This window comes from Cebus imitator, unplaced genomic scaffold (assembly GCF_001604975.1).
Source record: "Cebus imitator isolate Cc_AM_T3 unplaced genomic scaffold, Cebus_imitator-1.0 Scaffold72, whole genome shotgun sequence".
In the NCBI taxonomy this organism is placed as follows: Eukaryota; Metazoa; Chordata; class Mammalia; order Primates; family Cebidae; genus Cebus; species Cebus imitator.
In genome coordinates, this window is record NW_016107387.1 from 3,978,057 (window position 1) to 3,995,906 (window position 17,850).

The window sequence follows — 17,850 nt, forward strand, 5'->3', positions numbered from 1 at the left end:
AAAAAAAAGAAAAAGAAAAAGAAAAGAAAATATGGCCAGATTCAGTCCATAGATTAGGAGTTAGCAACTGCTGATCTGGAAACCGGTTGGACATGGAAGAAGTTTCCACTTAATGCCTCCAAGCCCCATGTTTGGTGCCTGCCTCCTGCTTGCTGATAACACAGCACTCCCGCTGTGAATCTTGCACAGCACTTCACGTCTCTCCCTCCCCCCCGCCTCATTCTAAATCCTAATCAGCCAACCTAACAAACACATTTCCACAGGCGTATTATGAGCGAATATAGATTGATATGTTACCCTTCAAAGGTAGCACTTTTGCATTTTAACACTGCCCTTCCTTGTAAAATATAATGCCCTCCTTAAAGGAATAATTCTAATGGGAGAGAGTTTGAGGCACCGTGATAGACCATAAAGGAAGATAAAGAATGGAGAGGTTGTCAATTCCAGGAGGTAAAATAGTAGTCCCCGAAAAGAAAAAGAGGGAAAATGAACAAAGAAGCAACAGCTTTTGTTGGTGGAAGCTTCTGGCTTAATCGTTTCGATATTAAATTGGTATTGATATTATTCTAGGTAAAGAATCTTTCTGAAGAAATGACAGCACTTGAAGAAAACATTTCCAAATTGACCAAAGAAAAGAAATCTCTGCAGGAAGCCCATCAGCAAACACTGGATGATCTTCAGGTTGAAGAAGATAAAGTCAATGGTCTAATCAAAATCAATACCAAGCTCGAACAGCAAACAGATGATGTGAGGATGTTTTACTACGATGCTTTAGTATTTATTGCTTGTAAAACACAGGCAAGAGACGGTCTAACTAGAATGCAGGGCTTGAGAGGTCAGACTCTGGAATCAGCCCCACCCTGACCCTGAAGGAGTCTGGGGTACTGAGCAAGCTGCTCATCCTTGCAAAGGCTCAGTTCATGCCTTGTGAAATGGCGATGGAAATAGCTCCATCTCGGAGGGTTTTCACAGAAAGCTCAGAGTGTTCAGTAAAACATGGCTGCTAAGATTGTCATCTTCATCATCGTTATTATTAGCATCCGCTTGTAGGTCCTTGGGGTTGCAAACCCTCCGATCCCGTTGTAACGTTATTAAAGATGGTTCCATCTGTGACCATGAAAATGACTATTTCCACCCTGTCACATTACATTATTGTTCTTAGAGATGTAAGAGCCAAGTCTGAAGTGTTCAGGTTTTACTCACTGTTGTGGCTAGAGATTATTTTCTAGATATCTTTAATTTTTCTGAGCCCAGGGTGGACGTGCTCCTCCTCTACACCCGTTCCCTGTTCGATGTGTGCGTGTGTGTGCGTGTGTGTGCGTGCACACACAAATTCCTTGCCCCCCATGGTTGCATGATGCATGTGAGCAGGGAAGGCATGACGGGGTACAGCATAGACCTTCACAGTGCTGTGCATAGAAGCCCCCATTAAGAGTGTGCTCCTATGGGTTCCATACCCCTACAGGGAACGTGGTCTGGGCCAGGCCGAGGGCAAGCAGCTGAGAGAGGCATCAGGAAGCCCCTGAGGGATCCAGCCGCGCCCTGGATAGCCTTTTCTGGTAGACAGAAGATAGGGGATCTAGAGGCAAGATTTGCTTCTTCCTGGGGCGAGAGGCTTGCAGCCAACACCCTCCAGGAGCCCCAGGAAGTTCCAGGCCATGTGTCCGGCTGCACCAGATAAAAGGTGCAAACACTGCCCCGGCAGGGGCTTAATTTTCTACCCGTGTGTCTTCTCAGCTTGAGGGTTCCTTACAGCAGGAGAAGAAACTGCGGGCAGACCTGGAAAGGATGAAGAGGAAGCTGGAAGGAGACCTGAAAATGACCCAGGAATCCATTATGGATCTAGAAAATGACAAGCAGCAAATAGAAGAGAAATTGAAAAAGTAGGTATTTCATTTGCTACCTCCGTGTCTGAGCCTAAAGCCAACTTTCACCCTTCTCCAAGAGGCTTGTATTTTCATGCTCTTTTTAAAAATCTATTTGCAGGAAGGAGTTTGAAATCAGTCAGTTACAAGCCAAAATAGATGATGAACAAGTCCACAGTTTGCAGTTTCAAAAGAAGATTAAAGAGTTGCAGGTGAAAGCATCAAAATCTTCCCGATCACGACAATCCCTTTGCAAGATCGCCCCTCCTTGCTCTTTCCCCCTTGTTTCTTTAGCTTCTTTCTTTCCTTCTGCTAAAGCTAGAGGTGTCCTGTCCTTTTATTTTTTGAAAATAATATTTAAATATCCTAAGTAACCCATAAACATGCTTCCTTGCAAAGGTTCAAAATATGCCCAGTGAAGCTAACTATTACTGATAAGGGTGCTTTGACCACCGCCCGTAAGCCCAGGGTCCTCCCCATCTTCTCAGAAGTAATTACCAGTTTCCACTGGATGTGCATCCTTCTGCATCTCTTGCTATGTGTTTTTGTACACATTTAAGACCCCCCAAAATATATAGTACACATGCAGAAAAGGTTCTTATTTCTTTATAGTCTTAGCATAAATATCATACTGAGAGTATCACTCTGCAACTTGTTCCTTTCTTTCTTTTTTTTCTTTTTTTTTTTGAGATGGAATCTCGCTCTGTCGCCCAGGCTGGAGTACAGTGGCATGATCTCGGCTCATTGCAACCTCCACCTCTCAGGTTCAAGCCAGTCTTCTGCCTCAGGCTCCTGAGTAGCTGGGACTACAGGCGCATGCTACTGCACCTGACTAATTTTTGTATATTTAGTACACACAGGGTTTCACCATATTTTCCAGGCTGGTCTCGAACTCCTGACCTCATGATCCACCCACCTCGGCCTCCCAAAGTGCTGGGATTACAGGTGTGAGCCACCGCACCCGGCCTATTTGCTCCTTTCTTTTGGCAACATGATCTGTGGAGCCATCCATGGTAGATGCAGATCAGTGTCTACCTGCTTCACAGACTTCTAGAGCAAGTCTCCATCACGATTGATTGGAGCATTCCCTTATTCATGGACACTTAGGTTGTTTCCAAGTTTTTTCACCAATTTAATATTATATTGTATTTTCTGTTGTTGTTGTTTTTTGAGGCGGAGTCTTGCTCTGTTGCCCAGACTGGAATGCAATGGAGCAATCTCCACTCACTGCAACCTCCTGGGTTCAAGTGATTCTCCTGCCTCAGCCTCCCAAGTAGCTGGCACTACAGGTGCCCGCCACCACACCTGGCTAATTTTTGTATTTTTAGTAGAGGTGAGGTTTCATCATATTGGCCAGGCTGGTTTCAAACCCCTGACCTCAAATGATCCACCCGCCTCGTGCTGCCTACCCACAATTCCTCACCACCCAGCCCCTCCCAAAGGGGGCTGCCCCCTCCTCTACCATAACATTCCTGATAGAGTGATCCCTTCAGGCCCGCATAGAAGAGCTGGAGGAGGAAATTGAAGCAGAACACACACTCAGAGCCAAGATTGAGAAGCAGCGCTCAGATCTGGCCAGGGAGCTGGAGGAGATCAGCGAGAGGCTGGAAGAAGCCAGTGGGGCCACTTCAGCCCAGATTGAGATGAACAAGAAGCGGGAGGCTGAGTTCCAGAAAATGCGCAGGGACCTGGAGGAGGCCACCCTACAGCATGAAGCCACGGCGGCCACGCTGAGGAAGAAGCACGCAGATAGTGTGGCCGAGCTTGGGGAGCAGATTGACAACCTGCAGCGGGTGAAGCAGAAGCTGGAGAAGGAGAAGAGCGAGCTGAAGATGGAGATCGATGACATGGCCAGCAACATCGAGGCTATCTCCAAGTCGAAGGTACCTGATGGACTGACCGACCCTTCTGCTCTTGGAGAATGCAAGGCAGCTGTGGTCACCTGCCCCCAGCACGTTTGAACATATCCTCCAAATGCACTGCATGTTCTACACTGAAACCCTCTTCCCTATTTCTGCCTGTTTCCAATTCCTCACATTTACTCATGTCCTTTGTCTTAGCCATTTGGGCTGCTGTAACACAGTATTTGAGACTGGGTAATTTATAAACAACAGAAATATATCACTCACAATTTTGGACATTGGGAAGTCCAAGATCAAAGTGCCAGCAAATTCGGTGTCTCGTGAAGGGCTGTTCCTCACAGGTGATGCGTTCTCATTGCGTCATAATGTGGTAGAAGGGGTGAACACGTTCTCTCAGGCCTCTGTTATTAGGGCACTAATCTCATTCATAAAGGTTCCACCCCCATGACCTAATCACCTCCCAAAAGCCCCACCTCCCAGCACCACTGCACTAGAAATTACAAATATTGGGGTTAAGATCATTTGAATCAAGCACAATTGAATGATCCGGCACCACTGTTTTGCTCTTGTTGCCCAGGCTGGAGTGCAACGGTGTCATCTCAGCTCACTGCCACCTCTGCCCCCCGGGTTCAAGCGATTCCCCTGCCTCAGCCTCCTGAGTAGCTGGGATTACAGGTGCAAGCCAACATGCCCGGCTAATTTTTGTATTTTTGGTAGAGACAGGGTTTTACCATGTCGGCCAGGCTGGTCTTGAACTCCTGGCCTCAGGTGATCCACCCACCTCGGCCTCCCAAAGTGTTGGGATTACAGGCGTGAGCCACCGTGCCTGGCTGATTGGGGCTCTTAAAGAAAAAGTATACAAACTTACGAAAATTAGGCATGAAACTTAATATCGATAATGAGACAAAAAAGTCGCAGATTACCTTGAAGACTCAAGTTCTTTTCCCCTGAGGCCTCTTTGGGCCATTTGCCAGAAATGTCTTCTCGAATATATTCTGCTTGTGATGGTTCCTTTTCCCTACCTTCAACCTTCTGCAGCTCCCAGACCCTCTGGGGCCCGTGCAAATACGGGCCTTGAAGCTTATTTCACGAGCTTCATAGCGAACCCACCTCTGCACCTGACCTCAAAGCAAAGCATTCCTCGTGGAGCCTGTGTATTCCTTCATTTAACAGCTACCCTCCTTACAGGGTGCCCTGAGATGTACTAGGAGTTGTTTGGCTGGGCTGGGAGAAGCAGTGGTGACCCTAGAAGTGGGGCTGTGGGCCTCTCACAGCGGGTTTCCCAGAAGGTCAGGGCATCTGTCCAGAAAAGGGAGGGAGCTATGGATCAGAGAACAGAGTGGTCTCTACAGCGCCCCTTGAGGTCACTGTTTAGGGTCTGCGTCCGCACTGCCCAGTGCCGCCTCCTTTGCTTCTTCACTTTCGGACTGCATCCTCTGGCTCCGGGTGATGACTCTTTTTCTCCTTCTTTCCTGCTTTCCCATTTGTTTGCCCTTTTTCCCTTTCTTGGTTTCCTTCCTTCCTCTAAGAAATTGGGTCTGAATAGGCTCCCTTCCCACACCTCTCTCTCAGTGAGCCAGGCCAGCCTGCAGGGGTAGCTGGGTGGGAAGAACCTCCAGCATCCCCTACGCACTGTGACTATAAACAGCCCCCCTGCAGCCTCCCTCTCTCCAGAATTGCCTTATGCTGCTCTCTGTTCTCAAGAGAGAATTTCGCATCCAGGGGAGCCAGCACTTCATGTTTCTTTACGCCTTTTCAGCTGTCCCCTTTGATGGGTCTCCTTGCAAGTCACCATCGCGTTTCAGCTCTCCCAGCTTTGATTCTCCCATGCTTGTGCGTCATCTCCTCAAAGAGACCCTAAACTCCTCCAGGACTCCCTTGGAATCAGTATCCCTGCTCCTTCCACTGCCATCTCATCCCTCCCACTCTAAGGGAAAACATATGCTCAATACATTTTATTTTCTATTTTACGGAGCAGCAGGAGCAGAGAAAGGGCAATACACACAAGGGTTTTGAACAAACTTCACAAGAATCCAGGCCAACTGGAGGCTGGGAAAGTGAATCCCTTCTTTCCACCTCCATCATAGGGAAACTTTTGTGCTGTTGAATGAAACGCTTAACAGTCATCTGAATACGCTGTTTGCAAATATTCACATGCTTGGCATTGCTTGTAAGTATTCATGAATTACTTATATTACAAGAGGATCCCAAGGATGCACTTTAAAGTGGAATCTTCTTGGCCAGGCATGGTGGCTTACGCCTGTAATCCCAGCACTTTGGGAGGCTGAGCCAGGCAGATCAACAGGTCAGGAGATTGAGACCATCCTGGCTAACATGGTGAAACACTGTCTCTACTAAAAATACAAAAAAAAAAAAAATTAGCTGGGCATGGTGGCAGGTGCCTGTAGTTCCTGCTACTCTGGAGGCTGAGGCAAGAGAATCTCTTGAACCTGGGAGACAGAGGCTGCAGTGAGCTGAGATTGCACCACTGCACTACAGCCTGGCAACAGAGCTAGACTCCATCCAAAAAAAACAAAACAAAACAAAAAAAGTGGAATTTTCTCAAAGATTTGTTTACAAATCATTAAATACTTATCTACCAAAAGCTGATGTTCCAAGCAATTGGTGATTGAGCTGCATTCACAAGTCTGAAATGATGATGATTTTTTTTTTTTTGAGATGGTTCACCCTGTTGCCCAGGCTGGAGTACAATGCACGATCTCTGCTCACTGCAACCTCCAACGCCCTAGTTGAAGCAATTCTCCGGCCTCAGCCTCCCGAGTAGCTGGGATTACAGGTGCCCGCCACCACACCCAGCTAATTTTTGTATTTTTAGTAGAGATGGGGTTTCTCCGTGTTGGCCAGGCTGGTTTCAAACTCCTGACCTCAGGTGTTCCACTCACCTCAGCCTCCCAAAGTGCTGGGATTATAGGCATGCGCCATTGCACCCAGCCAATTATGATTTTTTTTTAAACTTTTTTTTTGTTCTGTATTTTTATCTTTATTTTACCTGACAAGAAGCTAAATGATCACACTGTTCAGTTCAATGCTGGGCACTAGGAATCCATTTTTTCCCCACTCATGCTGACTTTTCATTTTTTAAAGAGTAACATAGAAAGAACGTGCCGGACGGTAGAAGACCAATTTAATGAAATCAAAGCCAAGGACGAGCAACAGACACAGTTGATCCATGATCTGAACATGCAGAAAGCAAGACTGCAGACCCAAAATGGTGAGAATGGGCAGGGCTCTGGGTGCAGCTGGGGCACGGGAGAGAGTGGCCAGTAACACTGACTTGGGGGCCACATCTGTTTGGTAGGGGAGCTGAGCCACCAAGTGGAAGAGAAGGAGTCTCTGATTTCACAGCTAACCAAAAGCAAGCAGGCCCTCACCCAGCAGCTGGAGGAGCTTAAGAGGCAACTGGAAGAAGAAACCAAGGTAAAGACGTAGAGTCAGATTGAACCTGAGAAGCCAGGGGGTATGACCACTTCACGCCTGAAGCTGGTCCGGAGCAGTGGTAAGTCAAGAAACCTGTTGCGTCTCCTCTCTGCTTTGGAGCATGGTGGGAACCTGTTCCTTAAGGCTAGAGGACCTTGGCATTCGATCTCCTTCGTCGGGGATAGAGAACCATACCATGGTGTCCCGTCCCCTGGGCTCCTCTGTCCCCTACAGAGTAATCTGGGAAACTCCCCTCTCCAGCCAAGGGCACCTCCTCCCCATCACTGCACACTCTTGACCATTCTTCCCAGCAATTCGTCCCCGCCACTTGAAATTCCCTCCTGTTCGTTCTTCATTATTCCTGCTGTGTCACCTCCTATAGCACCTGATTTTAAGCTCCCTTCCCCCAAAAACGGGAGCATGGTTTTGGGAGCACCCTTAAGACATTTGCATAAACATGAACATCATCGCCTTCTTGACTTCAGTATCTAGATGTTGTGTTTATAACATGTGTCTCCCCAGAGATCTGTAAACTCCTGGAGGGCAAGAATGGTCTGTACCCATTGTACCTTCTGTGACCAGTAGAACAGTGCACACAGTAGGTGCTTGTTCCTGCCAATGCGTATTCCAGTATCAGAATAGGGGTCCAAGAGTTCAAAAAAACTGCATAAGTGAAATTCTGAGGTTGCTGTACACTGGCTAAGACTTACAGGGCCATCTTTTGGAATTTTCCCAAGCTCCACCATTCTCTTCTGAAAAAATACAAGCGCCATATTTGTCTCCCTTCTTTCCATTCTCTGGTAAAGACTTTGGTAGATGAGGGGGCAGGGGGAAGTGGTGAGAACCCAAGCCTGAACCAGTAGTGAGAAGGGCCACCGCAGGAGTGGGGCTGTCCTTCGGCCAGGATACAGTAACAGCTGTTTTCCTTCTTAGGCAAAGTTTGTCCTTTATTGCATTTTTATTTATTTTGTTATTATTATTTTTGAGATGGAGTCTTACTCTTGTCACCCAGGCTGGAGTGCAGTGGCATGATCTTAGCTCACTGCAACCTCTGCCTCTGGGGTTCAAGCGATTCTCCTGCCTCAGCCTCTCAAGCAGCTGGGATTACAGGCATGTGCCACCACACCAGCTAATTTTGTCATTTAGTAGAGATGGGGTTTCACAATGTTGGTCGGGCTGATCTCGAACTCACAACCTTAGATGATCCACCCGCCTCGGCCTCCCAAAGTGTTGGGGTTACAGGCGTTTGAGCCACTGTGCCCAGTCTGCATTTTTAAAAAGATGAAAATGTACAAATTACTGAAGTGGGCTGACAGAACTCTCTGTTTGATGGTGGCACCAGAGGGCATTTTGTGGCCATTATAGTCAGAGCTAAACTGTTGCCTTTACATCCCTCCACATGGGAGGGAGTGAGGGACAGAGGCCTCTAGGCATGTCTTCTCTGCCTAGGAAGAGGAAGTTGAGCCGTGGAATCAGTGAAGCTCACATCAGCAGTCCCCAGTGCGGGGACATAGCTCACTGGTGACATCAAAAGATGCTTTCAGGCTTCTCCTGATCACAGCAGTCTATACCCTTGTATCCAGTAGTGAGAAAATTATTCCCTTTTTAATTGCTCCAATCCTTCTGATTATATCAAGGAAAAGGCCTCCTTGTGAACCACACTTCCTTAGCATTTGCTTATTTACTGTATTAAGAAATAGAGGGTAGACCCCAGGCACGGAGTCCTAGCAGGTAACAGTACCTAGCTAGACGTGGTAACTGCTTTAGCTCCACTGCACTTATTCTTATGGTTACCTTCTGCTTATGGCAAATGTCAATGGTGTTCCACTTACTGTCCTGTTACAGTTTACTCTTTTGTTGAATATACGTAAATATAATTAAGGAATCCACTTGAAAAGAAATTAAATAAACCAGGTGATATGCCGATATGGCAAAATTGGTGAAGACAGCATAGGGATAATTCAAGTTGGGGAAAAGATATTTACATGAAAATAAACACTTGAATGTGGAAAAGGGTCAAATGTTTTTGCGATTTGTTACCACTGTCATTGCCAGGCCAAGAACGCCCTGGCGCATGCCCTGCAGTCCTCCCGACATGACTGCGACCTGCTGCGGGAACAGTATGAGGAGGAGCAGGAAGGCAAAGCGGAGCTGCAGAGGGCGCTGTCCAAGGCCAACACTGAGGTTGCCCAGTGGAGGACCAAATATGAGACGGACGCCATCCAGCGCACCGAGGAGCTGGAGGAGGCCAAGTATGGGCTCCAGGGTTGCAATAGCAGAGGGGACCTGAGGACACAAGCCAAGGGAGCAGGAGTCTTTGTATCTTGAGAGAGTCTCTCTTCCCTGCCATGCCTTGGCGGTGTCCGAAATGTTCCGATTGGGCCCCCCACCCGCTGGTGCTCTCCCTGTCCTTCTTCTCGGGAATCGTCCATTCCACCCAGCACCCCAGGGGGCTCCTTAGGAACCTGCTTTGCCACCAAGCATTTTGGGAATCTCCTGGTGACACTCGGATCCTCTCCACTCACCAAATCCCAGGTCTCGGTCTCATCAAACACCGGTTCCTTCCATGCTGTTCATTTATCTTCCCGTCTGACAGTTACCTTCTGAAATAGTCCACCTTTGCCAAGGGGAAAAAAAATAGTAAATCTGGTTGTCTTAGGAAAAAGCTGGCTCAGAGGCTTCAGGAAGCAGAGGAGAACACGGAGACGGCGAACTCCAAATGCGCATCCTTGGAGAAAACCAAGCAGAGGCTCCAGGGAGAGGTGGACGACCTGATGCGGGACCTGGAACGCTCCCACACAGCCTGTGCCACCCTGGACAAGAAGCAGAGGAACTTTGACAAGGTCCTGCCCCAGCCGCTTTCTTTGTGACGACAGCATGGGGATCATTCAAGTTGGGGAAACGCTATTTAAATGAAAATACCTGGATTTGGAAAGGGTCAAATGTTTGACAGCGGCAGTGGTGAAAGCAACAGTTTCACACTTAGATGTGTGAGCCGCCTGCACATCCTAGAAGGCCCCCAGTTGAAACAGCATTTCCCAGTTCAGGGAACTTGGGGTGTCTCTTGACTATTGTGACAGTCGCTCTAAAGGCCATTTTTTGTTTATTTGAGACAGAGTCTCACTCTGTCGCAGTGGCACGATCTCAGCTCACTGCAACCTCTGCCTCCTGGGCTCAAGCGATTCTCCTGCCTCAGCCTCCCGAGTAGCTGGGACTACAGGCATGCGCCACCATGCCCAGCTAATTTTTGTACTTTTAGTAGAGACAGGGTTTCACCATGTTGGTCAGGATGGTCTCAATCTCTTGACGTCGTGATCCACCCACCTCAGCCTCCCAAAGTGCTGGGATTACAGGCATGAGCCACTGTGCCCAGCCCAGCAATTTTATTTTTAGTGAAAGCTAATTCAGTTCCATTGAGATCGTAATGTCTGGGAGAATGCAGCAGAGGACCTGCAAGAATATCACAGTTTGGGGTCCCTGATCTGGAACAGTGCTCCTCCTCTTTCTTCAGTCCCTAAGGATGGAAGGGTAAAACCTTGGTTTTACTGACGGCTCTTGTTTGCATGAACTCTTCCAAGTCACCCAGGCTTTCTGCTTCTCCCATGTCTCTTTGTCATCTCCCAGGTCCTTGCAGAGTGGAAGCAGAAGCTGGATGAAAGCCAGGCTGAGTTGGAAGCTGCTCAGAAGGAGTCCAGGTCACTCAGCACTGAACTCTTTAAGATGAGGAATGCCTATGAGGAGGTGGTGGACCAGTTAGAGACGCTGAGGCGGGAGAACAAAAATCTACAAGGTGAGCTTTCTCCACCACCGGTGTGTGACGCATCCCCCTCTCCTCCTGCCCGCTCCTTCCCCATGTGGCCAAAGCCATCTCCAGACGCCTCCTTCCCACTGCCCCACACGATCCTCACCCACCATGCCTCACATTTACTCAGTTTGCCCCAAGGCCCAAACCTTTTTCATGTAAGGCATGGCCACAGCTAAGTCTCATTTTTGAGAACTGAAGCACAACAGGTTGCTGAGCCCACTGCTCTGTTAGACCCTTCAGTGATTCTGTCTCTAAGTGGCTTTGCATTCTTGGGCATGCCACTGAATCTCTTAGGACCTCAGCCTTCTGATCTATAAAACCGGGAGGCCACACCCAACACTTTCCAAAGCCCCTTCTGGTTCTGCAGACTATGATTCTATGCATTTCCCCCCACAATTGTTTTGTCTGGTCTTCTCTATGACCATTTATATAGAGCACTTTTGACGTTTTAAGTTTCTATTCTTCATTTGTTCCTGTCTGCGTAGCGCAGGTTAGGCAACACATCCCTGTCTTGCCGACACCTCCTCTGAAAGGCTTCCCTGTATTCTCTCCTGTATAAATGTCATGAATGAATCCCCAATCCCTAAATTGCCTGGCAAATGCCTATACTATAAACTGGAGCCTGTTGAAGCAGCCTAAATCGAGCCTGTCCTTTGCAGAAGAGATTTCTGACTTAACTGAGCAGATTGCAGAAACTGGCAAGAATCTTCAGGAAGTGGAAAAGACCAAGAAGCTAGTGGAGCAGGAAAAGTCAGATCTGCAGGTTGCCTTAGAAGAAGTGGAGGCAAGTGTCTGGGACGTGACCTTCGGAAAGTCAGGATGGGAAACTGAAAGGGGCTGCCCTTCCCCACCCCATGGGGCCCTTTGTGCCAGGAGGCCCTGAATCTCCACTGGGAAGATCATTCAGCCATCCCAGGGGCTGAAACATTTGTGGGCTGCCACCTTATCTCCTGGGTGTCCTCTAGCACATTTCCCTGTTCAAAAATGAATAAATGTGTTCATTATGTCTTCAATGTCTTCCTCTCAGGAAGCAGAAAATCAATCATGTAACATCCTGAGAGCAGCGGAGAATCTCTCAGTCACCTTTAACATAGAGGCACAGACACATCTCTGGCTATCAAGAATCCTGTATAATCAAAACACACCTAAAGTTTCCTGATGCCGTCATTGGTTGTGACCAGGATGATTGGTTGTTTCTAGGGAAACACGAACCAACACAGGATGACAGGAGAGCAATTGCCCTGTCATTTTAGAGACTAGATTGACTCCTGATTTATGGTCACTATTAAAATAGATACCCTCAATAAAATTTTCACTAATTAGAAAGATACTCTATCTCAAGTCATAGGATAATTTGGTCATGAGAGATGCAAAGATTTAGTCCCAGTTTCGTCACTCTGAGGGATGCTTGGGAGCAAGCCAAATACTCAGACCACTCAGTATTGTTCTCTTCATCTATAAAATGGTTATAAGAATACGTATTTGCAGCCAGGCATGGTGGCTCACATCTGTAATCCTAGCACTTTGGGAGGTCGAGGCGGGCAGATTACCTGGAAGGTCAGGAGTTTGAGACCAGTCTAAACAACATGGTGAAACCCCATCTCTACTAAAAATACAAAAATTAGCCAGGTGCAGTGGTGGGGGTCTGTAATCCCAACTACTGGAGAGGCTGAGGCAGGAGAATCTTCTGAACCCAGGAGTTGGAGGTTGTAGTGAGCCGAGATCGTGCCACTGGAGACTCTGTCTCAAAAAAAAAAAAAAAAAATCCTATTTGGGCCAGGCACGATGGCTCACACCTGTAATCCCAACACTTTAGGAGGCCAAGAAGAGAGGATCACTTTGAGCCCAGGAGTTCAGAATCAGCCTGGGCAACATAGTCAGACCCTGTCTCTACCACCCAAAAAAATTAAATTTAAATTTTTTTAAAAAAGAATACCTGTTTGATCGTATGGGGATGAAAATACCCATTCAAGACAGTGGCCTTCCACGACACTCCCAGTCACTCCTTTGCTTTCGTCAGGGTTCCTTGGAACAGGAGGAGAGCAAGATCTTGCGCGTGCAGCTAGAGCTGAGCCAGGTGAAATCCGAGCTAGACCGCAAGGTCACTGAGAAGGATGAAGAAATTGAGCAGTTAAAAAGAAACAGCCAGCGGGCAACGGAGGCCATGCAGAGCGTGCTGGATGCTGAAATCCGCAGCCGGAACGACGCCCTGAGACTGAAGAAGAAGATGGAGGGAGATCTCAATGAGATGGAGATTCAGCTGGGCCACTCCAACCGCCAGGTGGCAGAGACCCAGAAACACCTGCGCGCGGTCCAGGGCCAACTCAAGGTGAGCGTGGTGGCCGTCTCTGTGTACCTGGACGGGCCCCAGCCTGCCAGGCGGCTCTGACTTCACTCTGGGTCTCCCCTGCAGGACTCCCAGCTGCACCTGGATGACGCCCTGAGGAGCAATGAGGACCTCAAGGAGCAGCTGGCCATCGTGGAGCGCAGGAATGGGCTCCTGCTGGAGGAGCTGGAGGAAATGAAGGTGGCCCTGGAGCAGACGGAGCGGACCCGCAGGCTGTCGGAGCAGGAGCTGCTGGATGCAAGCGACCGCGTGCAGCTCCTGCACTCCCAGGTGCGCCCGCCCTCACCCCTCCACTGAAGGTCCTCCCTGGGGCAGGTAGCACCTCCTGCACCCCCAGCTGCTTCCGCTGGCTCAGGGCCCACGCCGTGGGAAGGAACACCCGGTTCCTCCCAGACTAGTTGTCAAGACCAGGTTTCTTTAAGCTTGGTTCTGGGAATAACTGACTCTTGATTGACAGATTTCTGAGCTTTCTCTCATCCAAACATTAAAGATAAAACGTGCTGCATGTGGTGAGGAAATCAGAGCAATGAAGGATTATTACTGCACAGAGCACCTGGAAGTACTATTTAAGTGGAAACCTTAGAATATTAAGATTTTATTTCAAAATAATTATTTTTGACCCAGCTCAGTGCCACACCTATAATCCCAGCACATTGGGAGGCCGAGGTGGGAGGTTCGCTTAAGCCCAGGAGCTGAGGCTGCAATGAACTATGATCACACCACTGTACTCCAGCCTGGGCAACAGAGGGAGACCCTGCCTCAAAAAAAAAAAAAAAATATATATATATATATATATATTTTTTTTTTTTAAACAAAGGAGTTTTTAAAACTTTATATATAAAACTTTATATAATATATATATATTATATATATAAAGTTTTAAAAACTCCTTTGTTTAAAAAATAGAAAAAACAAGCAAATACATGGAAGAAAAAAATCAAGCATATTGTTAACATTCCTGGGTCTCTCATTCTTAGGCCCTTGTGAATTATATACATATTACATTTTTGCCTCTAATTCCAGGACTTTGGGATTGCTTGATCTCAGGAGTTTGAGACCAGTTTTAATTAAAAATAAAATAAGTATATTTTGTAAAAATATGAACACTTTTGCAACCTCTTTTTTTCATTTAACAATCATGAACATTTTTCGACATTTTTAAGACAGAATCTCGAAACCTCTGCCTCCTGGGTTCAAGTGATTCTCCTGCCTCAGCTTTCCAGGTAACTGGGATTACAGGCTTGCATCACTGTGCCCAGCTAATTTTTTGTTGTTGTTTAGTGGAGACTGGCTTTTGCTATGTTGGCCAGGCTGGTCTTGAACTCCTGACCTCAGGTGATCCTCCCGCCTCAGCCTCCCAAAGTGTTGGGATTACAAGCAGAAGCCACCATGCCCGGCCTCGACATCTTTAAATAGTCTTCTGCAATGCGTTTTTTAATGACAGAAAAGTAGGCTATTCTACTTGTATATTATGGTACTTTCATTTAATCAATCCTCCATGGTTATCTTAGATGGTTCTCAATAAAAAGTTTACTATTAGAAAGATTGTTGTGATGAACTTCTTCAAAACTAAATTTTCACATACTTCCATGATTACTATCATCTTAATATTTCTAGAAGTTAGTAAATTTCTAAAAATGAAATTCCAGGGTATAAACAGCAAAGATACTTGTAATACAGTGTAAATTGTTCTTTAATGAGGTTGTCCCAGTTATTATTTCCACTGGGAAAATGTGTGAGCATTCTCTTCTATAAATTCTCAAATATTCTAGCTCTTATTTTTAAAATTTTCACCAATTTTATTGCTGAAACACACCTCACTGAGTTTTTAGTGCTTTTTATTGCTAATGAGATGGAACGTTTTATCACATTTGTTGGCCATTTGTATTTCTTCTGGTGTGTTTCACCCATTTGTAGTTTTTGCCCTTTTTAAAATTGATTTGCCTTATTTATATGTTAAGAAGGGGAATTTTTTTTTCTGTAATATACATATTGCAAATGTTTTCCAGTTTGCCATCACACTTACAATTCTATTTATGACAGATTTTGATTATTTGAATTATTTTTCATTTTATGTAGTATATCTATCAATCATTTCCTTGTTCCAACCCCTTTTACTGAATAATCTATCCATTCTCAAATATTTGAAATTCTACTTTTATCATTTATTCAATTCTTTGATGTACAATTCTTGGGTCTGTTTCAGGACTTTCTATTCAGTTACGAATGAAGGAAGAGGCCAGGTGCGGTAGCTCACACCTGTAATCCCAGCACTTTGGGAGGCCGAGGCGGGTGGATCACCAGGTCAGGAGTTCAAGACCAGCCTGACCAATACGGTGAAACCCAGTCTGTACTAAAAATACAAAAATTAGCTTGGCATGGTGGCGTGTGCCTGTAATCCCAGCTACTCAGGAGGCTGAGGCAGGAGAATGGCTTACACCCAGGAGGCAGAGGTTGCAGTGAGCTGAGATGGCACCGTTGTATTCCATCCTGTGCAAGAGTGAGACTCTGTCTCAAAAAAAAACAAAAACAAAACAAAAAAAGAAACAAGAATGTACAGTACTGTACCCAGCAGGTCATCCATGTGAAAAATAAGAAATGGAACAGGATCATGATTTACTTCCTTCCCCACCCAACCTTCCCCCTTCCAATGGTTTTAAGTGCCCAAATAGAACCCACACCCCGATATCTAATTCTTCTCATAGAACACAAGCCTGATAAATACCAAGAAAAAACTGGAGGCTGACATAGCCCAGTGCCAGGCAGAGGTGGAGAACTCAATCCAGGAGTCCAGGAATGCAGAGGAGAAGGCCAAGAAGGCCATCACAGATGTGAGTTCTGTTCTTCCTTAGAGCGGAGAAAGGGGGGCCTCTGAGCCAGGGCGTGGCAAGCATGTTTCATCTCTTATGACCACAATCGGTTAGTGGTGGCTTCCCAGACAGATGTAAAGAGGTACAGTCCCAAACAAGGCAAAGCGGGAAGGGAGGCTGTGAAGAATCAGCAATGACTGACCCGAGTCAGAAAGGGGAGGCTCAGCATCATGATCCCAACCTTCACCTCTTCTGCAAGCTCCGGGTAGGGCTGGGCGGACAGGGCTTCTGATGTGTCCTGTGAACTTAACCAGGCAGCCATGATGGCCGAGGAGCTGAAGAAGGAACAGGACACCAGCGCCCACCTGGAGCGGATGAAGAAGAACCTGGAGCAGACGGTGAAGGACCTGCAGCACCGTCTAGACGAGGCCGAGCAGCTGGCCCTGAAGGGCGGGAAGAAGCAGATCCAGAAACTGGAGAACCGGGTAGAGTTTTTGAGAGGACTCTCACTCTGAAAGTGACAGCCTCGGACAGAACCACAGTCCAGAAATTGAGGTGGTGGGAAAGTGGTCACTGATGAAATAGATTGCAAATTCAGTTTCAGGACTGCTTGAGAAATTCCCCATGAGCCTTATTTCTCTCCTTTTTCTTTTTCACCTGTTCCTATGCCGCAACACACACACACACACACACACACACACATCCTCCCTCCCTCCCTCTATTTTGGTATGCTCACACCTCAGTAAGTGAAATAGAATGATGTGTGTTAATGTTCCCATTCCACTTGCTTTGTAGATTCAGGGGCACATACATACATGGAAAAAAGCTGTTAACATATACTTTACAGTCAGAAAATGACACATTGTGGTGAATTTACATTTTGGACCAAGCTTCCCTTTGATAAACAAGGCCCATCCTACATAAAATCTGCAGTTTCTCTTTTCTTCCGATCTCAGGTTTCCCTCCCTCCCCAGCTTTTCCCATCTCTCACTGAAGGCTGCAGTTCTGGCACAGCTATGTTTCTTGCTCCATCCCCAAAAGAGGGTGATTGGGGCTTCTTCCTTTAGGTTGATGCACCAGAAAAGTTCAACCCCCGCAACAGCTGGACATCTGCTCTTTCTTTATCTGAGAGCGTATTCTGCGCTTATTGTTCAGTTTCTTTGCCGACTCTTCCCTTTGTTTCCTGTCCTCCTTGCTTTTCTTTTTAGACCCGGGTGGCTTATTTCAATCATTCTTTAAATGGGCAGCACTGGCAGTTGACATTTTGGAGGAGGGCTCTGAGGAGGAGGCTGTTAGAATGTCTCTTGTCCCAGGGAGACAGGAAATGAAAGAGTGGGAGGAAAGGAGGATGAGGAGGAGGAAAAGAAAAGGGAGACAACTTTTTCCAGCAGGAAAGCCCCCAAATACAGCCATTCTTTATGCAAACCGCCCGAGGATATCCTCCCCAGGCACATGGTCCCATTAAATGTGAAAGGATGTTTTTTTGAGGGGTCTGCTAAAAACAACAAGGCCACATAGACTTTTTGAATCACAAAAGTAAACGCCAGGGAAGTTAGAACTTCCCCCAAAATTCTTTTAATGTTTATTTTCAACCATCCCCAGTCCTATTCCATTACAATGAGCTTAGGCCTGTTCTTCTCATGGATCTCTCCTATGGGAAAAGGATTAGGTCTACACGACACCTTCTGTCATACATTGATTTCTGGGTTCGCAGGGAGCCCTC

The 17,850-nt window shown here is 46.8% G+C and overlaps 1 protein-coding gene across 1 annotated transcript in view; it reads left to right on the forward strand.

Annotated features, from left to right (window-relative positions):
- MYH13 (myosin heavy chain 13) overlaps window positions 1-17,850 on the forward strand; it is a 67,259-nt gene that overhangs the window by 44,913 nt on the left and 4,496 nt on the right. The window contains exons 24-37 of the mRNA XM_017531427.2: window positions 571-747; window positions 1,738-1,883; window positions 1,987-2,077; window positions 3,359-3,748; window positions 6,833-6,959; window positions 7,047-7,165; window positions 9,221-9,417; window positions 9,825-10,008; window positions 10,790-10,955; window positions 11,630-11,754; window positions 12,991-13,299; window positions 13,384-13,587; window positions 16,023-16,148; window positions 16,442-16,612. Of these exons, the coding sequence (XP_017386916.1) occupies window positions 571-747; window positions 1,738-1,883; window positions 1,987-2,077; window positions 3,359-3,748; window positions 6,833-6,959; window positions 7,047-7,165; window positions 9,221-9,417; window positions 9,825-10,008; window positions 10,790-10,955; window positions 11,630-11,754; window positions 12,991-13,299; window positions 13,384-13,587; window positions 16,023-16,148; window positions 16,442-16,612 (2,532 nt within the window). The remainder of the gene's footprint in view (window positions 1-570; window positions 748-1,737; window positions 1,884-1,986; window positions 2,078-3,358; window positions 3,749-6,832; window positions 6,960-7,046; window positions 7,166-9,220; window positions 9,418-9,824; window positions 10,009-10,789; window positions 10,956-11,629; window positions 11,755-12,990; window positions 13,300-13,383; window positions 13,588-16,022; window positions 16,149-16,441; window positions 16,613-17,850) is intronic.